Here is a 26528-nt window from a genome sequence, read left to right as displayed (position 1 = left end):
TTGCATCAGAAACTACAATAGAAGAAGGAAGCAAAGGAAGGTGCAGGAGAATAAGAACCTTTCCTACTCGTTCACTGATACCCATATAGCTGACAAACGGCTCAAACCCTAAATTCCATTGTTTAGAAAGGGAGAATCACTTTATTTATCTTTCTACATTGTTCAAAGATGTACCATTCTCCAAAATTTTCAAATGCAGATACAGCATTAACAGTAACATACAATATTTAAACCAAGTGAGTCACTTTGAATTCCTTGAAAAATACATTTTTCTCCCAGCAGGAAGTCTGCATTTACTATAGAGATTATGATAATAATGAGGACTCAAAAATGATTTCATTGTCATAATTAATAGTGTTTGGTGCTGTTAATACCACTAATAAAAACAGCTGACAGTTACTTAGAGATTTTCAGTTTTTGGCCGCGCTGTGTGGCTTGCAGGATCTTAGTTCCCCGACCAGGGATCGAATCCAGGCCCTCGGCAGTGAAAGTGCGGAGTCCTAACCACTGGACTGCCAGGGAATTCCCACCTAGTGTTTTTTATGAACCACTATTCAAAATATCTTCCTGAAGGACTTCATTCAATCTATCAGGCAGGAGCTTTCATTATCTTCATTTTACAAAGGAAATGGAAGTGTAGAGAAGTTAAGTAACTTGCCCAGGGTCACACAGCTTGTCCATGCTGGAGCTAAGATAGAGCCTGGGCAGCTATGCCCCTTCAAAATCAAAGACAGAATCCTCACTCACTGATTCAACAAATACTCCTGGAAGCTTACTCTGAGCCAGGCGCTGCTCTATATATTTAGGATTCTGCAACAAACAGGAGGCAAGCTTCTTGCCCTCCTGGAGCTTACGTCCTCGAGGTGGGGGGCAGACAATAAAACAAATTAACAGTAAGAAATTAAATATCGCTGAGTTCATAGCAAAACCTAAAAGAGGAATGAGATAGTGATGGGTGGCTTTTTAAGATGGAGTGGTTTTCAGGGACAAGCAGCCTAAAAAGCAACATTGATGCAGAGATCTGATTGCCAAGGAGTCAGGCACATCAGGCAAGGGCCGAGGAAGATATTCTGGGCAGCAGGAATGGTTGGTACAAAGGAGGTACAGGAGGAACGAGTCCGTCATGTCTGGAGGGACAGAAGGAGGACCAATGTATCTGGGGTTGGAGAGCAAAGGAGAAAGTGGCAGGAGGTGAGGACAGGCAAGCCGACTGGGCCAGGCGGCCTAAGGAGTTCATGAGCAGCGGAGCTGGAGGAATCCTGGGTGGTGATGAGCATCCCTGACTGAAAGGATGCATTTAGATATCTAGACAGATGTGTGGTACCTTTAGAGCTCTCAAAATAGCATTAGATTCAAACCCTGGAAGCCACCAAAATGTTCAACAATAGGACAATGGTTAAAAAACTCATGATATAGTCATAGGATGAAATATCATATGGGATTAAAAATGAAACTTTCAGAGAATATAGGATAGCATGGGCACATCTTCATGATGGAATATTAGGAGAAAGGGGAGGATGCAAATATATTTTCTTGTTTGAGGGGCAGAGGTATATGTGTATGGGTGTGGGCGTGTATCCACTGGAACGTAAAGGAGAAGAAGTATGTCAGATTTGCTCACCACTTTATCTCCGGTACCTAGAACAGAGCCTGGCATTTACCAGGAGTTCAAAAAAATTCCACTAAGTGCTTGAAGAAATAAATGAATATTATGCACACATATTTGCATAAATACAACCCAAGGAAACAAATCAAGATATGACCCATTGTTATTTATGAATTGTAATATTCTACATAATGTTTTGTAGCAGGCTTCACTTTTCAAATATTCCATGAGTCTGCAATATTTTTATGTTTGGGGGGAATCTACATTATTAAAAAATAAAGTAACCTTAGTTCTGATTTTTCAAGCAGTTAGCACAACTGAAAAGAGTCTAGCAGCTATACGGGTGATTGTATCAGATAGTAAGTTTTATTTTCTGGAATTGTGCTAAGGATAGAAAACAAGTTTCGCCTTGAGCCCCTCAGACAGCTCAGTGTGACTGCCTAATGTCCTGGACTGAGAAAGTTCTGGGCCCGGGCTCAGAGGGAAACAGCCTCCGAGTGATCACAGGTGAACACAGAACGGGTATGTATGGTACAGGTGTGCCAGGTATTTACCATCTCTATTCTTTAAGGTCCTACTTAAAATTATTCCCAAGAAACTTCCAGAATGGTTCCGGGTCCGTGATACCAATTAAGAAGTAATCTAAAATGTCTTTAGGATCACAGGTTTCACAGATATTTTCAAATGTACACTCAATATTGCCCAGCAACCAGACTACGCTTTCCTAGAATGTCTGCTATGTCCCTCCAAAATGACTCCTTCACACCTTTTCTTCTCTCCTTAAACTCCCCCATCCCCTGCTTCCCTCACACCAGTGATCTTGCCTCACATTTTATTGAGGAAATCAAAGCGGTCAGCCAGGAGTTCCTGCACCTTCCTACTTCAAAAAGCACAGCCAGAGTTCCTTCATCTTCTTATTTCCAAGGACACGGCCCAGGGTCTCTACTCTCACGCTTTGCTTCTTCCTGATTCTATGCACCCGGCCCCTATTTCCTATCCAAGGTCAATCTTTCCCTGCAGCTCTAGAGCCCTTACGCTCTCACCTTCTCAGGTATTCTGCTTCTGTTTTGTCCCCCTTTCACCCGTACATCAGTTTCTCTCCCTGCAGTGGATCATTTCCAGCTGCAAACATATCTAATAGGTTGGTCCTGTCTTAAAAAAACAAACAGAAATGTACAAACCTTTGTACATTGAGCCAATCAATTCACTTCCAGCCAGGCCCTCATTTCACTGCTTCCACTCTCTGCAAAAGTTCTGGAACAAAGAGTGGGTCTAAAGCTGCAACTCACCTCACCTCATACTCTCTCTTCTCCTCACCTCCACGAGGCTTCCACTCTCACCCCTACCTCCGCGGACAGCAGCTCCATAATGCTACCAACACCTCTGTGCAGCACACCCTCCTCGCTCATCTGATCTTCCCACTGTCTCAGCAGCCTTCAGCACACCTAAGTGTTCCTTTCTTTCTCCTTGAGGCACTTTCTTCTGTTGGCTTCCTGGCCAGCTCCTCCTCCAAACCTGAGAGTGTGCCCAGGGCCCTGCCTTCCCTGTGGCAGACAACCTCACCCAGCGCATGGCCTTCCATGCCACGTACCTGTGATGGCTGGCACACCTGTATTCTCCAGGCTGCCCGACACACATTCCTAACTGCCTGGTTGACATGTTGTGCTCATGGGCACATAACAGGCATCTCGAACTCTTCATTTTCCCCTTCCCAAACTTTCTATTCCAGTAAACAGCACTACTGTTTATTGTGCCCAAATACCGGGCCATCCTCGCAGCCTCTCTCAAGGGGCACCACATCCAAAGTATCCGGAAGTGCTAGCGCTTGCCCTCTAACACTCCTTCAGACCCTCCGCATCCTTACAACGCAGGCAGCCCGCACCATCTTCATCTCCTGCCGGGACTGCTGCACTGAGCTCCTAACCTGTCCCCCTGCCACCTACAGTCTGTTCTTGGGCAGCAGCCAGAGTGATCTTGTCACTCCTCTGCCTAAAAGCCTCCACTGGCTTCTCTCTGAGTTAGGCTCATAGGGCAATGGAGAGAAATAGAACTTAAGACAGCTTACAATTCTTTTCAAGTTTCTCAGCTCCGTGGAGAGAAATTGGTTCCAAAAATTTTAATGACCTCCCTGTTAAGAATCTCTGCTAACCTGAATCCACAGAGAGAGTGAGATAACACTGCTTTTCTTTTAGCCCGGGTAACTGGCCCCCAAAATCAGTGTGACAAGCCCTCTGACCCAGATGCCTCTAATATCATTTCTCCAAACAAGAGAGAACAGAAAGGCAGGGTTATGCTTAGAGCTGACAAAGCAACAGTAGATACTGGATCAGCAGTTTTATTTAATATGTCCACACGGGCCAAATGAGCGATAAAAGGCAAGAAGAGCTCGGGTCATATATAAAACGGCTCTTAAAAATCTAATAGTTTGGAATACTGGAATGGTTTTAGCATGGAATGTTATGATTCACCTCTTGTATACTGTAGTGACATTATGATATGTATTTGTGTGTGTATTTATTTAATTAAAAATAACACCAGCACATGGTATAGAAATATGTAAGTACTACCAGAAGTTATAAAATGATAAATAAAGTTAGCCTAATGTTAACAGTTTCTTGTGTCCCTTGAGAATCATTTTTGTCCTTTTATCAACATACATATATACCTCCTTTCCCTGTGCATAACGCTGTCACTCCATACACAATGTTCTGCAACCTGCTTTTGCACTTAATAAAATTTTTAGATGCCTCTGAGGCAGCATAACACATTCTTTTTTTACAGCTACACAGTATTCTATCGCATGGTTATTACCTAATGCATTTAACTAGTCCCAACTGATAGACAGTTAACAGGTTTCAGTTTTTGATTACTGAAAGCAATGACGCATACAGCCCTGTATGGGTGTGTATGGTGTGTGTGTGTGTGTGTGTGTGTGTGTGTGCGCGCGCGCGCGTCCTGCAGTGCTTTTGTGAGTCTATCTATTGGATAAATTCCCAGCAGTAAAATTGTTAGGACAAAGACATATGTATTTTAAGCTTGGGTGGATACAGCTAAATTGCCCTCCAAAGAGGCTGTACCAATTTATACTCTTGACACCACAGCGTCTTTGCCTCACACCTTGATTATCTAGGAGTGTAGATTTTCATCTCTTTTGAGAGAAAGATTGAGTTTTTTCTTTCATATATATCTATATCTATATAGATCTATACAGCTATAGCTAAATAGCCATATATAGATCTATATAGATCCATCTATCTATATATATCTATAGATAGACTATATAGAGAGATTTATAGATCAAGAGAGAGAACGAAATCATCTTTGTTTATAGCTTTTGGCCATCTGCTTTGGGGGCAGCTAATTTATTCATAAGAGATCCTGCAGATCGAGGAATTAGGCCTCTATTTATCATGCATGCTGCCAATTGTTTTCCTTAATTTGCTGTTTTTGACTTTGCTTCTGGAATTCTTTCCAAACATGAAGGTTTTGTAGGGTTGTTTTTATTTTTTGGTAGTCAAATTTATCAATCTTTTTCTTTATGACTTCTGGGTTTTGTGCCCTACTTAGAGTGGCTTTCCACACTCCAAGACTACAAATATATTTACTGTGAAAACTTTTAAAAACAAAAATTTCAGGAAAGTGAAAACAATGGTCTGGGAACGCACGCTTCTTCTAATAGGAACGCTAGCCAAAATTTATGTAAAATATGCTTTATGCAACATGTGACCTCAGGTTAGATTTCCATAGGTATTATTGTCATGGCAGGTACAAGGGAACACTACTTAGCTGCACAATCTGAAGGTCTCCAAACCCTGAAATGCTCAGAAATTCACACACATTTGTACACATTCCCTGAGTATGTTCATGGCTAGATTTTCATGATACTGGAGAGATGGATAAGGATAGGACACCTACAAAAGATACATGTTTAAGATGGTCACTAGAGAGACTGTCTAAAGATGTGCAATGCAGAGGAAGACCATCACCCAAGTGTCGGACTTTTAAAAGAATAAAAATGCAGGTTGTTTTCTTCGATCTTCTCTTATTAATGCCCTATTTTGTTAGGAACAATCCAGAAAGGATAGTTCTATATAGAGAAGGACTGAAAATAAATCCATCAACAAAAATACCATCACTGATAGAGTGGAGGTGAGACTCAGCCCAGCTGCACATGGCCTAAAACAAGAGTGTGTGTATGCATGTGTGTATCGAGTGTGGGCATGTGCGCGTCTTTTCTGGCTACAGGGAGAGTTCAGCTGAGGTAGATGAAAGGACTTGTAAAAGCTAGCGCAACACTGCTTGCCAGTTTCTTTATGGTACTCTATTACCTCCTAGCAAATTTAATAGAGACAGCTATTTTTTTAAATATATTTTTATTGTGTATGTAAAAAGTGAAAGAGTTAGCATATGCTGACCCATATTTTTCAGGCAAACACAAAGTAATTTTTTAAAAAATCTACCAGCAACAAGTGAAGTTTACAGATCCAAACTACCTTGATTCTAGTATAATTCCCAATTCTATACCCTGTGGCTACAGTCAAATCATAAATGCTTACGTAAACTGCAGGTGCCTGGACCCTATTCCTAGATACCATTATTCAGCTTCTCTTTAAAGGCTCAGACATCAGCATTTTAAAAATTCTACCAACGATTCAGGTTTGGGGACCACTGTCCTCTGGAAAATGTAAACCAATCTCTTGTAGTGAATTCCATCGTATAGTATTGCCTTGTGCACTGGCTTTCACATCTCTCCATTCACCGTGCTGGGTATATGAAGGGCACAAGCTCCATTGTCCCCAGTGATGCCAAGTCATGCCATGGTGTTAGTACTTGACTTTCCAGATGCTGACAAACTCCACCCCGCCCAACACCTAACATTCTTTCAAGGGGTAGCTTAGCGCTGCAGAAATTTTGTTCATGAACCCACGGCAAATAAAAAAGAGAATTGACTTCATTTAGTGAAGACCTAGATTTTTAACAAAAAGCAGTGCCTTTCTAATTCTGAGACGAAACAAAAGGCAAGGTGTACTCTTTCTGCCCATCAAGCAGGTGAATAATTTCAGCAGGATAAATAGGAACTACAAAACCCAAATGAAACCATGGTCTCTAAAGGTCAAATTAACATGAATTCATGCTGACTAAAGTAAGAAGATCAATGCTAAGGCAGACAAAAATGTCTCAGCTCATCATGTAGCCACTGAAAAGTGAGTATGAATCATAATTCCCATTAAGTGGAAAAGAAGGTACCAAAAGACAGTTCAGCCAACGCCAGCGGCATATTCTTATGGAGTCCATCACTGTGTTTAGGCTCGAAATGTTACTGGGTGAAATGTTCAGGAGTTTGTAAGCCTCTCTTAATGTAATTTTCGACAAGAAGAATTTGTGGTGGTTACAGTACCCACAATTTAATTTTAGCCAGATGCTTTTCCCAATTTTTAAATTTATTTTTAGCCTACCACATGGCTTCAGTGGAAACTGAAAATGAGAGCTAGACACAGTTTTCATCACATATGCAAGTGAAAATAGTAACACTTGGTGTATTTTGTGCAGATTATTTTTTAGGAGTGCGGTAAAATGCACTGTGAAAAATACGTAGTTTAAATATGCTAATGTTACTACCCAAAGTATCTATAAGCCAGCCAGAAAGATCAAGATAAGCAACACAGTCAGCTATAGTAATCTAAATATACTGCAGCATTTTGTTTAGCAGCTTTTATCTGGAAGACTTTAAAGTGTTTTGGGTTTTTTTCCTAGAATCAGCTGTCAGTGAAACAGTGTTAAGTGGCAAACATTTCTTAAACTATATTTTTATGAATTGTCATAATAACTGACCAAAACTAGAAAATGCTTAAACACTCTCTCTTTCACACACAGACACACCCTCTGACTTCAAAGGGAAGTAACGGGCTGTCTCTAGTTTTATTTCCTTTGTTTGTTGTCTGAATTTGTTCAGATGGCCTTAGGTGGATCTGTGGACAGGTAGGTAAAAACCGATCAGTACAGCTGAGTTATCCCATCTGTAATATGAGAATTGCTGAGATGACCCCCAAACTCAAACTTTAAGATCAATTTACTTGCACATAACCTGGAACAAAAATTGCCCTTTCTGTAATGGGAAATAGAAGGAGGGGCATTCCTGCCAGTCCAGAATATGAGGACCGTCCAAAGATCTTTTGTTTCACACAAAAGTCACCGTGAAAAATTAACATCCCATAATCCCTTTAACAAACTGCAGATCAAAGACTTTACTAGAAAGCTACAAACAAAGATCAACTTACTGGAGATGTGGTTAATCGAAGGATAGTGCCATTTTTTATTTCATTGCGATTCTGGAAAAGAAAAAAAAAATCTTTGTAACTCTTCAAGTGGACGCTTGGGAAAGAAGAGAACAAAGGTAAATATAATCTAGCAGAGACTCTGTATAATAAGCATTCAGATGATTCAGTTTATTCTCACTTGAGTAATTTTTAGTTATTTCACAAAGAACTTTAAACTGGGTCCCAGATGTATTAACTTTATATTTTTCCCTTCAATTCTTTTTGTTTAATTTAATTTTTATTTTATTTTGGAGTATAGCTGATTTACAATGTTGTGTTAGTTTCGGGTGCACAGCAAAGTGATTCAGTTATACATATACATATACCCATTCTTTTTCAGATTCTTTTCCCATATAGGTTATTACAGAATAGTGAGTAGAGTTCCCTGTGCTATACAGTAGGTCCTTGTTGATTATCTATTTTATATATAGTAGCGTGTATATGTTAATCCCATACTGTTAACTCATCCCTCCCCCGCTCCCCGACCTTTCCCCTTTGGGAACCATAAGTTTGTTTTCAAAGTCCGTGAGTCTATTTCTGTTCTGTTTCTTTATACCAAGTCATGGACAGCATTCAGTACAGAGGAAGTGAATATCAACCCAGAAAACAGGAATATGGGGCCCAAGGACAGCAATCAAAAAAAGCAATTTAAAAAGGTTATTAAGGGAATATGACCCAGCAATACCATTCCTACATATACACCCAAGAGAACCGAAACTGTATGTCCACATAAAAACTTGTACATGAATGTTCATAGAAATGTTATTCATAATAGCCCAAAGTGTAAACAACCTGAATGTCCATCAGCAGATGACTAGATAAACAAAAGGTGGTAAATCCATACAATGGAATCTTATTAGGCCATCAAAAGAGATGAAGTATTGATACACACTACCACACGGATGAATCTTGAAAATATCGAGTGAAAGAATCTAGAGGCAGAGGCCACATACTTTATGATTCCATTTATCAGAAGAGGCAAATCCATAGAAACAAAGCAGATTAATGGTTTCCAAGGGCTGGCGGAGGAGGATCTGGGAGTGAGTGCTAATGGGTTCAGGGGTTTTGGGGGGTGATTAAATGTTCTAAAATTGATTATGGTGATGATTTAAAAAATCTGTGAATAGAGTAAAATCCAATGAATTGAACGCTTTATAAGGTGAGTTTTTTGGTACGTGAATTATATCTCAATAAAGCTGTTCTTTTTTAAAGGAAAGGTTAGAAAGGAACCTGGTTTCTTAACATTTGCTGGTCCCTACTGCATTTTGCGTTGAAGTTAAGAACAAACAGCATAAATGAGCGAGCAGATCCCAAATCGGTCCACCTCCACGTGGCAAGTGTATTTGAGGCGAGTGTCTTGAAACTTTCACTTAGCATCTTTGGCATTGAAGGGAGAATTTCACTGGTAGTTTTCCTTTCGGCCACCAGAGTACGCACCATGCTCAGCTTTCAGAAGTTGGCCTTCTGGGAGTCACAACACCGCATCCCTCACCCTGGAGCACTGAGGCCAGGAGGTTAATAAAGTGCCTTGTGGGCCCTTCTCCTGTACCGTTTCAGACAAGTCCCAAGCTAGAATTTGCTCAGGATGCAGCAGGCACGCTGAATTGTTGGGAAATTTCTCAGGATGGGCTGCCAAAAACACATAGAACACTCACTCTCTCCCTCAGCCAATTCTGACTACTTATTGGAAAATGAATTTTGTAAAAGAATTATTTGAAAGCGAACAGGCTTCAGGCCAATACTCTCTCCCAAAGAAAACCTAATCTGAACGTTTTATACAGAGTTCAGGCCTGAAAACTCCATACTGCCGGATCCAAACCTTCCTCGGGCAATTTCAGCGCAATCTAGAGCATCCCCAGCCAGACACCCTGGGCCACCTCTTGAGAGAGCAAGGTCCTCATTACCCGAAGTGTGCAGGCAAGGGCTGAATAGCCACCTGGCAGCCAGGCTCAGGTATGAGATGGTGAAATGAATTTCAGTCTTTTAAAAAAAAACTCCTTTCAACTCTAAAATTCTATGCCTCTGTGAGAATTGGAGAGGAAGACCACAAATAGTAATTATAGAATTAAGGAAGCCGGACACATAGCATACCTCTTTCCTGTCAGGTTCTAAATGAAAGAGAGTCAGAAGATGAAAGGCTAAAATACCTCCTTTATTAGTGATTGTGGAACACAAGGCTGAGAGTGAGAACCAGTAGACAGATAACTAAACCCTCAGGTTAACATACCCGTTGAGGTAAGACCAAAGGCAAGTTCCTTCCCAAGAGGAAAAGGGGGCCCAGTTTATTCTTCCCAAATAATGAATCAAGTAGGGAAAGAGGGTATGAAGAAACCAGGAGGGTTTAGCAATAATCTCTCCTCATGAAAATTAGGAGTGACGATGAAGCATTCCTAATAAAAGCAATAAACTAACATTTATTGAAAGGCACTGGGGTGAGGGTTTTTGGGTTTTGTTGGAATGCTTATTTAACCATCATAGTAACTTGATGCTCATTTTAAAGATAAGAAACCAAAGTTACCAAGAGGATAAATTATTTGCCCAACATCATGGAGGGGGAAGGGCAGACTCACACTCATCAGGGTGGGGAGCATATCTGACACCAGATGCTGTGCTCTCTCTGGAAAAGGTAAGAAGATCTAGATCTTGCCTTTATCTTCAAGGGGGGAGCTCATCACCTGGTCAACATATATGAGAGCAAAGAAGTAAGAACGGTATTAACAAATGCTCTGCAGATTTCCAGGTGTTCCCTGGGATGCCCTGGGCACGGGGCACCGGGTGGGAGTATGGCTGGGGTGACCTCAAGCAGTTGACTTCCAGGCCCCCATGTTGGCTCCTGCAACGTTGGCTCCTGCAACGTTGACTCCTGACTTTCTGGGACCCAAGTAGGAGTTCTTTGAAGAAAGGGTCTTGAGGATTGTTTAAAACAAAAGCAGTGTTAAAACCACTGACAGGCAGGGCTGGGTTCAAACGACCTCCGTCTCGCACCAGCTTGTGTGCTCAGTGCGAGCTACTTAACCACTCTGACCTAAGTTTTCTCTTCCCTAATATGGGAAGAACAAGTCATCGCTTAGAGAATGTGGTAAGAACCAGACGTGACAGATGATCTGTGCCTGGCCTAGAACTGGTTCAAAAATGAGAGCGATCTGGACTATTACACCGAGAGCAGCACGCCTCCCTTCCCAGTTGGCAGTCCATTTGCCCTCTGTCTCTTCCTTTTCCCTAAAAAGATGTTTCTTAATCAGGATTTTGTATTTTGGAATAAAAAAGATAAGTAGAAGAGCCACTATTATATGCATTAAAAACGTTAAGGTCCCGACAGAAAGGTAGATAAACTGAAAGAAATAGGCAATGGTAGACATCTGCTTCAGAGACTATTCTATCAGGAAGATCACCTGGATTGCACCTCATCTGCCACAGACTGATGACACCCTTTGCTCTCCAAGGCTGTCTAACTTGTGATGTAGACAAAGGAAAAGGCTTGGACTTACTCTTAATTTCATAAGTTCCATCCAGACGCTGCAGCATCATTTAAGAGTTGGATTTCCAGATAGGACAGTCTCAGTTGGACCCACATTTCACTTCTCACCTGGGGAATCTGCTACAAGTGACACAGCTGCCCTTTGTGTCAGTTTGTTCAGGTGTAAAATAAGGAGAACACCTGTCTCCTAAGGCTGTTCTGAGGATTAACTGAAACAATCCATTTAAAGTGCTTAGAGCAGAGAATGGCAAACACCTTGCAAACACTCACGAAAAAAAGTTAGCTGTTTATCATTAGTGCAAAAATAACATCTAAAAAGCACAGTGCTGCATATGCTTATTTGTTTTTAGCTAGTCTCTCTCTATATGTAATCCAATCAGTAAAAAGAATAGTGCCATCTATGTTATCCTGAGTCTAAGACTTTAGGAAGTCAGCAGCACATATCCAGCAGAATAACAGTTAGCAACTGTACGCCTCTTCTATCAGCAGACCAGCATGGCTGAGGAGGGAGGTCTGGCACACAGCGGGCTCCGCATCAAAGGCTGGGGAGCTGCCACTCACTCTTTTATCACAGTCTCAGGCCTCTAGGTCTGTTTCAGAGGGGCCTTCTTTGATGCAGTCCTCCAAGCATTCAATAAGGGCTGTGTGTGTGTGTATGGGTGTGTGTGATTGTACTTCCTTATCCTGTCCATTGGCTGCCGCCCTCTACCCGCTGACCATCACCTCTCGTTGAACCCTGACCGATACACCTCTACCTGCCGGGGTGCTGCCACAGCTTGGCCTGGTACTGTTCTCCCTTAGTGAGGTGACTAATACACTGGCCAGCTTTGCCTCATCAACAGGTTATGCCACTGACCTTTGGGAAGCAGCTTTCAACAAGACCTATCCATCAGCATTCAACAGAGTCAAGGTCACCTCTCTCGGGCCAGACAAGGAACACCACTAAATGACATATAAAAGCACATGGGGAAGGAACAAAAAATAAAAGTGAACTCCCTCCCTTCAAATGGAGAGGGGGATTCTGCAATAATGAAGAATGTATCCGTCAACTCACAGAGCCAAGAAACTGTCCCATGCCCCTCTCTAGGAAATCAGCCTTTAATCTCCGATTCTCATGGGATCTTCACACCATTGGCTCTAGAATCACCATGAGTATTAAAATGCAGATTTCTGGGACTCCCCAGCTCGCCAAGCCCACACTCAGGGACCTGGGACTCTCTATTTTCACTCTGCTCCCAAGTAATTCTGATGAACAATGAAGTTTAGAATCATCCCAGTCTAATTCATAAGACTATGCATCACATTTAGAGTAAGTATTCTGAAATTCGAGGTAATAAAGTGAGGCAAACAAGACTAATGCCAGCTCCTCAAAACTGAGGAGGAGAAAGCAGCAGAAAGAACATTTCTGCGGGTAACGTCCTAACGGCACACAATGCACGGGAAGAATGACAAGGGGCCCAGTGAAAGCCCGCTAAAGCCCCACTGTCCCAGTTACTCCTAAGCCAGCAGTGGCAGACTGTGCTAGCCCCTGACATTCACAGGCGTCTCGAGAGGATGTCTTTGTGTTAATTCACAGAATCAGCTCAGTGACTCGGCCTCTGTGTGGACTGGATAATAAGATCCTGCAGAAAAACGTCACTGTTGTCATATTTCTCCCTCTGAAATTTATCTCAGTATGCCAACTTTCTATGTAGCCAGACAAATTAGGAATCATTCCCTGGTCAAAAATTCCAAATTCTACCCCTCTTCCTGCTATTGAGCAAGGAAAGCAGGAGGTCGGAGGGGGAGGCGGCGGGGGAGGGGGCACTTACAACCCCACAAGCCCGGGAAGCTCCAGGATCTTTTCTTGGGCTCCTTCTTCCCCTCCTTGCTCTGTCTTTGTCTATCACTGTCTCTCTCTCCTGATGTGATGAGGCCCTTACTTTGGATGTATTACTAGGAAATAAGGCTGTTCTTCGCATCCATTGCTCAATCATCACAAAGACTGATTTTGCATGTAGACCTGATCCTTTCCCTCCTTTATGTGTCTATTTGCATGATCTTCAGATCTCTGGGCTGAAGGAAATAAGTGAGGACCGCATATGACATGCCGGTTGCTAGGTTACAGAGCAATGCCTCTAGACGGAGGACTACAGGTCTAACATTTGAGGAGGAGGATAGAAATACCCTAAAATAAATCTGAACCCACAAAAGCCAGGGAAAAAAAGGCTGAGAGGTGAGGTGGGGAAAAAGGATAAGGAAGAAAGGGTGGCAAACTATTCTAACTGTACATTTTCCGTAACTAATATTTCAGCCTTCCCCCAGGGGTCCTTCCCATCAGGGACCACGTTCCTCCCCCCCCCCCTCAGCCCCATATGGCTTTAGCAGCTCATCATCACCCGTGGATTTGAAGGATCTTGCTTTGACTCTGTTCCACTCTTTCTTCAAGCCTCTAGCTAGGTTCTATTCTCAGTTATTGTGTTTCTTTAATCATTTTACTTTTCACAGCACCCATGTACCATTTACACAATTCCCCAAACCAAGAGCAGACAGGCAAGACAGGTGTTAAGTAAGATTCTGTTAACTACTTATTTGTGCTGTGTAAACACAGACCGGACCACTTTGCTCTCTTTCTACCTGTAATAAGACCTGGGTGGAAGAAGTGGAGCGAAGCGGTCAGACAGCCTGCAGGAGCCCAGGGAGTCTACGGGGTGTGGTGAGCCCAAGGGGAGGAACAGCAGGAGAATGCCTGCCTCCCTTGGCATTTTAATCAACTACTTGTAGGAGACAGAGAAAAAGAACAGTGTTTTTCTGGAGAAGAACATGCTTATCTTAAAGCAACAGGCACTATTAGATGTTCACTGCTGCTTAAAAAGAGGCACCCTTTTAGAAAGTCAGGGAAGATGCTTGTTTCCTCAGCCACTTTCATATGGCAGGAGTGAGCACACACCTGCCTCTACCTGGTGTCCAGGCCCCAGGACCAAAAGCTCAGGGTAGAACCCAATCCACGTCTGTGTCCCTCTAACACCCTAGGATAAGAATTGACTGAGTCCAATCTGTTAAAAAGTAATAGGACTTCCCTGGCAGTCCAGTGGTTAAGACTCCATGCTTCCACTGCCGGGGGTGTGGGTTCAATCCCTGGTTGGGGAACTAAGATCCCACATGCCATGTGGTGTGGCACAAAAAAAAAAAAAAAATGTAATGGCAGGTCACTATTTAGATGGAATCCACCTTGCAGTCAGAGTAGCCAGTCCCTTGAGCACAGAAGGTGATAGGGATCTTTCTGGCAATACAGACGGCGGGATAAGCACCAGCAGAGACATAGTATGAGTGTCAAAGGATGTGGACGTGTATTCATAGACTCTCTTTCACTACAGGTGCTGTGCTGGGAGAACAACAAGGTGGTGAGGACAATTGACCAGCAGGGGTCTGGGAGCCTGGAAAGAGCAGTGAACTGGAAGGAAGGAAGCTCCAGGTTGAGCCTGGACCAACGGACTTCCAATGTGACCTTGGGCAAGTCCACTGGCTTTAGTTTCCTCATCAAAAGAATGGAAGCAAGGGGCCCAGCACCCAAGGTCAATTCTCTTCACTTCTCTTTTATTCTCAATACAATGAACAAAGAGGAAACATTTAAGGCTTTTGAGCATTATGACCAAGGGGATGTTTCAGAGAAATAAATCTGTCAGCAGCAGCGAATTAGAATGGAAAGGGAGTAAGTTAAGGAGATTGGGCAAGGTGGTGGAGGGTTCCAACAACACACAGCTGCCTCCATCACTGCAGGGCTTGGCACTTACTAAGTTAGACCCCAGGCTCCAACCATAGGACTCCTGGCTCGGAGCACCTCCAGTCTCCAAGTTCACAATCCAATAGATAAACCCAAGAACCGAAAAGCTAGTGAGTAATAAGTTCTATGACAAAAATATGTGCCTTTCCTCCCACACATAACTTGAAGGACAGTAAATAGAGACACATTTTTCATGGGTTATTTTGTAATGTTTAATAAAAGCCTTAAAAATCAAATTTTATGAATTTTTCCTTTGGAAACATCAGAGAGGCGGACATTTTACAAAAGATGTCCACTGAAACATTGTTTATAACAGAGAAATACAACTAAAAGCAAGCCCAAGTGTTTCAGTTATTCATTTATTGTCTCTCAACCCTAAATCCAACATTCTTGGCCTCACTTTATATATTGGAGATGGACCCTGCAAGCATTTCCCGTTTGCCATCGTAGGAGAATGTTAAGCTTCACCAAAAGAGAGCATTGGAATAATCCTGCCTGGTCATAGAAAGGCAGTTCTCTTTTGAGCCACCATTTTAGTAGTAGTAGTAGTAGTAAGTGTAGAAGTCCACAGGTCTGATCCACCCTCAGGCCCTACTCCTATCGAAGCCACTTCCAAGCAGCTCTGCTTACTCAACCTTCCAGCAAGACACACTCCCATAGTTCAGCACAGGCCTGCATCCTTCATCACTGTGGTGATGCCTCTGTGGTAGCCATGCTCTCTTTGAAGAGCCCTGGGGAAGGGGGCGGTGCCCCCTGGGGGGTCTTTAGTTCTTAAATTGTCCTCTCCTCCTCAGACTAGAGGCCACAGCTACTTTGCTACAACTGCTCCTTCTGGGGACCCACCAGAGTCCTTTGCTACCCCTTTGCTCGCAGTTAACAGATTCCACTAGTTACTGATTTTTAAATTAAATTTCCCCGGTTCAAATAATGATATTTGAACTGTATCCTGACTGAACCCTGACTGACATACCAGATCTTCCAAATGTCACTTAATATGAAGGAAAATTTAAATAAAAATGGTAAAGCAGGCCAATGATACATGATATAGCCATTAAAGTGTTGGTATGAAAGAGTGTTTAATAATATGAGAACATGTCACACTGTATTGTGAAGTATGTGAAAGGAAAATAAAAATGGAGTCCGTATTGTGAAGAGAGCTCTCTAAAATGAAGCTGGGGACCTTTAAGGAAGTGTGACCTATGCACATGTCACACTGGATGGAATCTGACCTTTTGACCTGATGAAGGGATCCAGAACACCTGCCAGAAATTCAAGATACTTATCGGACCCTTATCCTAAAATAACTTGTGATGGTCTATCGACTTATTGGACCCCTTTCCTAAAACAGCTTGTGGTTCCTTAAGGACAAATATTTTCTGATTCACGTCAGAGTCAACCACAGTTCTCACCCCAGGCAACCTCTAACAACCCTGTGCCTTTTTGTCTTTATACACCCCTGACTCTTTCTCTTCCAGAACACTCTTCCAGAGTTACCCCAACCTGTGTCTTCCGAATTGCAATTCTTAAGACCCCCAATAAACTCTTTTCTTATTTGCAGCCTCCTGCATTATTTTTTTAGTTAGCAAGTGAAAAATGTAGGCTGCAAAACAGTATTGCAGTATGAGTTCAAATTGATGGAGTATGTGTGTAGATACTGATAAAATCCTGGTGCCCAGGTAGATAATCAGGTGAACAATGCTCTCCACTTGCAACATGTGAAAAAACAAAAGAAATTAAGAAAAATGCCTGATACTGTATTTGCCCAACCCAGCTAACGAACATTGGCTATGTTTCTAGGGAAGAAAGCAACCTCCCTGGTTTTGGACAGAAGGACTTGCACAAGCTGGGGTGAACCACGTCGACCAGGCCTTGCCCTACGGTCCCATTTTTCTGTTCATTTGAGATAGAGACTTGATTGCCAGGCCCTCCTGCTATCAATTTTAACCTACCCCTCAATCAAATGACATGTGCAAATGTTTAAACCTGGGTTGTGATGGGCAAATTAGAGCCTGTGGTCTTAGAAATCCACAAAGTTCTGGAGAAGAGAGATGCACTTACAGGAAAGAAGCTCATGCTTGCAAAAAAGAAAGATTTTAAAGGGCCATTCCAGTGGCATTGGCAGGGATCACTAAGGTTGCTGCTACAGCTGGGAAAATACCAACTCCATGGTCTATTCTAGGCAAAGCCGATGCAAACAACAGACTAAGGAGTGAGAACGAGACATAAACCTTTAGAGTGGAGGAGAGCTATGGAGCAAAGTGGGATGGAAACACAAGAGAAGGAAGAGTGACCGAGTTTGCTGGCTGCTTGCTGGCTGGCTTCAAAGAGACAGTGTGGTGTCACCTGTCATCCTGAACATCACCTGCTGTGATGTGAGCCTCCCCCACACTGGCATCAGATGGGCCTGAGTCAAACCTTGGCATCATCACAGACAGCTTTGTCACCTGGGCATTTGGCACAGAGCCTGGCATATAGCAGGTGCTCAGTGAACATTCGGTAAATTAATACATGGGCTTGACAACACCTCCGAGCCTCCCTCACTGCTGCATGAAGACCGTCACACCTAGGCCATATGGTGCTGTCATGGGCATTAAATTAGACAGTCCTAATAAAGACCCTGCCTGGCACACGGGAAAGACTCAAAACATCATCCATAAAGAAGAGGCAGCTGGGCTTCCCTGGTGGTGCAGTGGTTGAGAGTCCGCCTGCCGATGCAGGGGACACGGGTTCGTGCCCCGGTCCGGGAAGATCCCACATGCCGCGGAGCGGCTGGGCCCGTGAGCCATGGCCGCTGAGCCTGCGCGTCCGGAGCCTGTGCTCCGCAATGGGAGAGGCCACAGCAGTGAGAGGCCCGCGTACCACAAAAAAAAAAAAAAAAAAGAGAAGAAGAGGCAGCTTAGGTACTGGGTAATGAAAACATGAAAAATATGAAAAAGGAGGGGGGCAAGGGAAAAAAAAGAGACAAAAAAGAATCCCTGCCCTGCAGTGTTCTGGGCAGGGATTCTTTTTCCTTTCTTTTTGCCCCCTGGTCATGGATGTTTTGGCCATCTGGTGAAGCCTATGGGTCACTTCTATAAATAACGTTTTCAAATGCATAAAATAAAACACATGAGCTTGCAAAGAAACCAACAGTTACCCAATTTTTAAAATTGTACCATAGTAATATATATGCTTCTTTATCAGTACAGGTATCAGCAAACTTTTTCCAGAAAGAGTCAGATACTAAGTAGTTTAGGCGTTGCAGGGAAAGAAATTTTCTGTTGCAACTATGATACATAAATGAATGGGCATGGCTGTATTCCAATAAACTTTATTTACAAAACCAGGTGGCAGCCTGGATTTGGTCCACAGGTTATAGTTCACTGGCGCCTTTATTAATGCATGAAATAACAAGATACATTATAAGCGCTAATAACTACCGTAATTTCTAATTAATGTAATGATCATAAATGACATTTTGAGATCACTGCAATAACAGTAATAAGTGGAAATATCTATGATTTCTACCGGTAACATCAATACAGATACTATTTATACTATCATGGCTGGTTGTCTACATTCATCATTGAAATAATGCAAAATTTTTATTTTCACACAGTTATAACTTTCTTCCTATACAAGTTCATGGAGCCTGGGTTAAAACGGTGGCTTTCCACTGTACTTAGAAGAAAATCCCTATTCCTACAATGGTTTAAAAAACTCCCGATGTGGCCCTGGCCAAACTCTAACAATCATATCTGATACTCCCCCACTCCCCAGCTCACCATCCTGCTCCCCTTTGCTCCTTATCACAACAAGCCCTTCGTGCTTCAAGGCTTCTGTTCTGGCTGTGCCTTTTCCTGCAATGCTATGATCTGCCTCCTTGTGAGTCTCAAGTCTTGGCACAAATGTCACCTCTTTAGAAGGACACTCCCTGATGCTTTACAGCAATCTTGGCTTTAAACCAAGTCAAGTCGTATTTCTAATCCATTCTTGAACCTAAATTACATGGCTAGCCTGGCAGACTGAGCTCAACAGCAATGCCTGCCTACCACACTCTGCCCCCAAATCTTTATCATGTTACCCCATTTATTTCCTTCAGAGCACTTACTCCAATCTGAAAATACCTTGTTCATTTTTTTAAAATCTCCTGTCTGTCTCTACCCACACCCATGAGAACATATACACGAGAGGAGTGGGCATCTTCAGGTTTTGATCATCACCAGTGTCAAAAACAGTGCCTTGTATGTAAAACATGCTCAATACATACTTTTTGAATGAACGGAATGGATATTTTCATCGTAATAGGACCTAAAGCAATAGCCAGAATATATCTGTAAACTAAAACTAACTGGCCACTTATGTCTTCAAAGATAGAAACACTGTCCCTTTCTTCCTCCCACAATTCAGATAAATCTCAGACCATCTTTCCTTTCCTTCCCTATTCTACAATCTTCAGTCAACCAGCGGCTATTTATTTCATGCCTACTAGGAGGCACGTGTATCATTAAGCATTTTTAAAAAAGGGATAACTGAGATATAATTGCTCATGTCCCACTATCAATCCTTGTGTCCTCAATAATGTCCTGAATGGAAGTGAACCATATTCCACCATATTGTTCACCTAAGCCACAGCATCAGGCTGCTCTAGCACAGAAGCAGAGTTACAAACAGCCCCAGACATCTACAACTGAGCTCTGACGCTCACAAAACCGTCCAGAACCACTCCCAGAAACTCACCTGTTTCAGCCCTAAGAGGAAGGGCCCAGTGATGAGAAGAGGCCAGACAGGGGCCTTAGAAAAGCAGGATTGGCCTCAGTGTTGGAAGTGAAACTACCCAACAGGACACACTAGAGAACAAATGGGCTTTAGCTTGAATCCCACTAGAAGTTCCTCCCTTCTATCCTATCTCTTCTTCCTTCTTGCACTAGGAGAAAAATTAGAGTTTAAGTAGACTTCTCCAGAGAAGTCAGGATGGATGATAAATGAAAGAGGAGGTAATTAAACAGTCAAAACTTTGAAAGTATTACCATAAAAATTCTAGAAGAAAACACAGGCGGTAAGCTTCTTAACATGGGCCTTGGACTTTTTAGATTTGACACTAAAAGCAAAGGCAACAAAAGTAAAAAAATAAACAAGTGGGACTACATCAAATTAAAAAGCTTCTTCACATTAAAGGAAACCATCAACAAAATGAAAAAGCAACATACTGAATGGCAAAAAATAATTTACAAATGATTTACAAATCATGTATCTGAGAAGGGGTTAATATCCAAAATATATGAAGAACTCTTAAAAGTCAATAGCAAAAAAACAATCTGATGAAAAAAAATGGGCAGAGGAACTGAGTAGACATTTTCTTCCAAAGGAAAATGGCCAAGAGGTACATGAAAAGATGCTCAACAACCCTAATCATGAGGGAAATGCAAATTAAAACCACAATGAGATACTGCCTCACACCCGTTTTCATTGGCTATCATCAAAAAGATAAAATAATAACAAGTGTGTGCAAAGATGTGGAGAAAAGGGAACCCTTGTGCACCGCTGGTGGGAATGTAAATTGGTGCAGCCACTATGGAAAATAGTATGAAGCGTCCTCAAAAAGTTAAAAATAGAACTACAATATGATCCCACAATCCCACTTCTGGGTATTTATCCAAAGAAAATGAAACCACTGACTTGAAAAGATATATGCACCTCCATGTTTACTGCATCATTATTCATAATAGCCCAGATATGGAAACAACCTAAGTGCCCACTGATGAATGAATGCATCAAGAAAATGTGGTATACATATATACAGTGAAATATCATTCAGCCATGAGAAACAGGAAATCCTGTCATTAGCTACAATATGGATGGACCCTAAGGATATTATGCTAAGTGAAATAAGTCGGACAAAGATAAATACTGTATATCTCACTCATACGTGGAATCTTCACAAAAAAAAAAAAAAGCAAACAAACCTCTAGTTCATAGATACAGAGAACAGATTACATTGGTGGTTGCCAGAGGCGGGGAGTATGGGGTGGGCAAAATGGGTGAACGGAGTCAAAGGTACAAATTTCCAGTTATAAAGTAAATAAGTGATGGGCATGTCATGTACAGCACGGTGACTACAGTTAATAATACTGTATTGCATCTTTGTAAGTTGCTAAGAAAAAAATTGTTAACTACATATGGTAAGGGGTGTTAACCAGACTTACTGTGGTGATCGTTTCACAATATACATAATGTTGAATCATTATGCTGCACACCTGAAATTAACATAATGTTGTGTCAATTATACCTCAATTTTAAAAAACTTTAAATGTATTAAAAAGCTCATCTACATCTTAGCTTTTCTTCTTTTTTTTGACTGGAGCATCCACCCTGCACTTGGACATCCAGGCCTTGCCTCTAGAAGCTGTCTGTCTTGTCGGGAGGACTCACCCTAAATTCCTCTAAGCACAAGTGAAGTAGTGAGCAAGAAAAATAACACATTAAGTCAATTAGGACAGGTGTTTTCCTTAAGAGTTGATCCAAAAATAACAGCCAGAGAAACATTTCTTTTATAGACTTATTCTCTGCCATAAACGTGCTATCCAGATGAATTAACTAACTGGTATGAAGGGACTTCTACTTGGTAAAATAAATGCCTTTTTCACATAGAGACTCTGTAATTAAATTCTGGGTTTTTACTATAAAAAGATACTGTGAGGGCTTCCCTGGTGGCGCAGTGGTTGGGAGTCCACCTGCCGATGCAGGGGATGCGGGTTCGTGCCCCGGTCCGGGAAGATCCCACATGCCGGGGAGTGGCTGGGCCCGTGAGCCATGGCCGCTGAGCCTGCGCGTCCGGAGCCTGTGCTCCGCAACGGGAGGGGCCACAGCAGTGAGAGGCCCGCGTACCGCAAAAAAAAAAAAAAAAAAAAAGATACTGTGAAACAAGATGACATACATCAGAGAAACATTAGCTGATTTAAAAGAAAAGGCTTTTAGCAAAAGGTAAAGATTTAGATAAAACTGAGTTAAAATCTAGGCTGTACAGTTAATCATATATAATCATCAGGTTACTTAATCTCTCTGATACTTAATTTTGTTAATAATAAAAAACAGGAAATACACTGATAAATACATCTCGGTGTATTTGCAGAAATTAAGCTCAACAGAAAGCCTTGTACACAGCAAACACTCAATAAATCGTACATAAATAGTCATAAAGAGTGGAAGTGCTTAAAAACAGATACGATTTATGATAGATACAAAATTATGAGGTACCTAGGCACATATATTACTAAATATACACAAGAACTTTGAGGTAAAAATTATGACTTTGTTGAAAAAGTTTAAGGAACATTCTAATAAATGGAAAAATATATTTTCGTGGATGAGATAAACAATATGCTAATGAAAGCAATTTCCCTCCAAAGTTAATCCATAAATTAATTCCATTTTAATCAAAATTTTTACAGGATTTGACAAACTGATGCTAAAATTCATTTGGCAAAGTAAAAGACTTACACTACGCAGGGTGATTTTGATAAAGGAAAAGAAGACAGATTCATCCCAGTAAACATCAAGCCTTGTTACTGAGTTGTAAGTGCTCAAAGCTGTACGGTAAGGAACAAAACAGAAAGCCACTGAGATGCCGATAATCACGGAAACTTGACTCACTACAGAGGTGAGATGTAAATCATGGGGGTGGGAAGGTGAGTAATGAATTACTCAATAAAAGGTGCTAGGAGGAAAAAGATAAAATTAGATCCCTACCTAATAGAAACATGCGCACACGCGTGTGCGCGCACACTCACACACACACACACACACACACACACACACACACTCTCTCTCTCTCTCTCTCTCTCTCTCTCTTTCAAAATGGATTAATGATCTATATGAAAATCAAGACTCTTTAACTTCTGAAAGAAAATAAAAGAGAATATCTTTATAATACATGACTAGTGGAAGTGCTTTTAAACAAAACATAAGTAGCCCAAGCAATAAAGGGAAAAGTGATCAATCTGATCATATTAAAATGGTCTTATTAACTTCTGTTTGACGAGAGACACCATAGAAAATTAAACAGTTATGGACTAGGGGTAGCTACATAAAAAAGAATTGTCCATATCCTATAAAGAACTCCTATAAATCAATGAGAATAAAACACTCCCCTCCTGCTATTCGACAAAGACTGTACAGGCAGTTTGCAGAAGGGAAATCTGAAGCATAACAAACATAGGAAATAGGCTCAGCCTCAGCAATTAGGGAAATACACATTAAAGCCACAAGAAGTCGCATGCCCCCCACGCCCCATCCAGTTGGCTAGCATTAGCAGGACTATGACAACAAACACAGGGTGAAAAGAAGGGAAGAGGAACTCTACTTTGTGGGTGGGACCAGGCTAGCAGAACCGCTTTGGAAAGCAGTTTGGCAACTCCTAGCAAAGTTAAAGATTCAACCCAACAGCTTCCTACTTTCTATTCTAGAGAAATGTTCAAATGGAATCACATAAACAAGAATATTCATGACAGCACTATTTGTGATACCAAAATTGGGGAAACAGCTGCTTATCTGCAGAAAAAAGGATAAATCAACTGTGCTTTATTCATGCCATGGGACATTATTCATTATTTATCTCAAAAATATAACTTTGGGTGAAAAAATGAAATTGCACAATGTTACCTTCCGTATGATACCAATCATTTAAATTTTAAAGTATAAAACAATTCTCTATATTATTCATGAATACATACATACGTAGAAAATCTATAAAACATTCATGAGAATAATAGACATCCATTTCAGGCTAGTATTTACCTCTGGGGAGGGAGGAATAGGAGGAGAGGCAGGAGAAATGATAGAAGAGCGTTGCAGCTGGATTTGTACTTTTCTAAAAAAGAAAACCTGAAGCAACAGGCAAAATGTTAGCCTCTGTTAACATCTAGATGATTGGGTGTATGGGTATCAGTTATATCATTTTCTGTACTTTTTTTTTTTTTTTTTTTTTTTAGCGGTACGCGGGCCTCTCACTGTTGTGGCTTCCCCCGTTGCGGAGCACAGGCTCCAGACCCGCAGGCGCTCAGCGGCCATGGCTCACGGGTCCAGCCGCTCTGCGGCATGTGGGATCTTCCCGGACCGGGGCACGAACCCGTGTCCCCTGCATCGGCAGGTGGACTCTCAACCACTGCGCCATCAGGGAAGCCCCCATTTTCTGTACTTTTTGAGAGGTTTGAAATATTGCATGCTTTAGAAGTTTTAAATTACTATTTAAATGACTTCTGATTTCAAAACAATCACTAGTGCAAAACTCATCTGTCTAAATCAAAAGTAGTGGCTGGATTTCTTACATCTATGCATTACTTTGTAATGAAGGAACAATTAAAGATAAACATATATTTAAAACCAATGTGCTGACTATAAATTAGCCTTGTACAATCCTGCTCTTTTCCCTGCCAACAGCTACATTCTTAAAACAACCAAAATGCAGTCTTTTTAAAAAGTGCCTATTAGTCAAGCCAGTGGTTTTCAAATAATGGAATCTTTTTGTTCTAGAAAGGGAAAAAAATCCCTCAGAACCTAAAATAGACAAAGAGGTATTGTATTAATATTAACATGTTTTATGAGCTTAGGTTTGTAAATGTATACTTTTTAAGGTAATCAGCAAGAATAATGAGGTTTTTTTATTAACGTAAAAATTTAATATCTGGCATTATGGATGATCATTACAATAATATAACAAGCTTCCACATTCAATTTGCTTTTGTGTTCTGTTATCTTATTCAATGTAGAGAAAATCTGGATACATTCACACAATGTGCTCATTTTCTGTTGTTACAAAACAAATTACCAAAACCTTGGAAGCCGAAACAAATGTATGATGTCACAGTTTCTATGGGGTCAGGAGGGTAGCACATTTTAACTGGGTCCTCTGCTCGGGGTGACACAGGGCTGAAATCAAGGTGTCAGATGGCTGCATCCTTATTTGGAACTCAGAGGCCACTTCCAAGTTCATTCCAGTTGCTACTTAATTTGTTTCCTGTGGTTGTTTGACTAAGATCCCACTTCCTCCCACTTCCTCCCATTTCCTCACCAGCTGTTGACCAGGGATCATGCTCAACTCCCAGAGGCTGCTCTCAGGTCCTTACCCTGTAGCCTTCCCCACAACCTGGCAATCTGCACCTTCTCAGGCCAACAGGAGAGCATCGCTTTAATGCTTCACCTTCTTTAAAGGGCCCATCTGATTAAGTCAGGTGCACAAGGCTAATCTCCCTTTTGATGAACCCAAAGCCAACCCAAAGTCAAGTGATCATGGACCTTAACTGTATCTGCAAATCCCTTTGACAAACTGTGATGTAATCACCTGAGTGACATCCCTTCAGATTCACAGGTCCAGACCACACTCAAGAGGAAGGATTTGGATGGGGCATGCAACAGTAGGGGATGGGAATCTTGGGCGCCACCTTAGAATTCTGCCTACCATACCCAGATATGTAGTTGTCAATGGTGACCTTTAAATCTCAGGAGTTTCTCCGGATGCTTGGAAAGGGAACAATAGGGCATTTTTTTCTTTCAGATCTGTGTAACTAACATCTAACCTCAACTCTCATTCCTCATAATAAATACTGGAAGTCAGGCAGAAAAGCACCCCAAACTTACATAAAGGAATAAAATTGGGTCTTCCCCTGTTACTGGACACCTGACATGCAGCCCAGCCAAGCAGCCTGAACTAGCCCTGACTGTACATGAAGCAGGCACTCAGGTGCGGCACAGGTAAACTTACTTAGGTGATTTTACTCGAGTGGGTAGATTCATGCCTGATTTAAAATAAAACACTCCAATCTTCCCAGTCAATGACACGTTTATAAGAAGTGTAAATGTATGCACAAGGATGAAGGAAATAAAATGCTTCATGTTGAGGTCCACCTAAAGTCAACTTAACCCAACAGCTTAAGTTAATAATAATAAGGTTATTACTACAGTTTATGTTGATTTTTTATTCATGTTGAAACAGTTCAAAATTACCATTTAAAAGGCCAGATAAATCAAATACTTCTGCAATTCATGAACCATCCCTAAAATCCCCTGAAATGGAACGTTCTTCACAATAATATAGAAGATCTCAGTTTCAGTTCCAAAGATGACACTCATAGTTGTGTGACCTAAACTCCAAAACCTCCCAAGACCTCTGTGAGCCCTAAATGCTTAAATGAAATCGCTCATGAAAGTGCCTGGCACCCAAGGGGTCATCAGTAAGCAGTGGCTGAATTAAGTCAGGACGACCCAGTTTGACTCTTCGTTCAACTTCTATTGATATTTTGTAAGGAAATGGTTAAGGAATTACACAAAGACTCAGTTTAAGGAATGGACACTTCAGTGTTGTTTAAAGAAAAGGAAGAGAGAGAAAGA

General features: G+C 41.6%; 1 protein-coding gene across 1 annotated transcript in view; it reads right to left on the bottom strand.

Moving 5' to 3' along the window:
• ELMO1 (engulfment and cell motility 1) overlaps nucleotides 1–26528 on the bottom strand; it is a 551203-nt gene that overhangs the window by 383991 nt on the left and 140684 nt on the right. Inside the window, exon 5 of the mRNA XM_027102174.1 lies at nucleotides 7885–7935. Within this exon, the coding sequence (XP_026957975.1) occupies nucleotides 7885–7935 (51 nt within the window). The remainder of the gene's footprint in view (nucleotides 1–7884; nucleotides 7936–26528) is intronic.

This window comes from Aethalodelphis obliquidens, unplaced genomic scaffold, assembly GCF_003676395.1.
Source record: "Aethalodelphis obliquidens isolate GAN/ISIS:26980383/991018 unplaced genomic scaffold, ASM367639v1 scaffold5, whole genome shotgun sequence".
NCBI classification, from domain to species: Eukaryota; Metazoa; Chordata; class Mammalia; order Artiodactyla; family Delphinidae; genus Aethalodelphis; species Aethalodelphis obliquidens.
The sequence above is the reverse complement of the archived record's forward strand: the minus strand, read 5'-3'. Positions and strand labels throughout refer to the sequence as shown.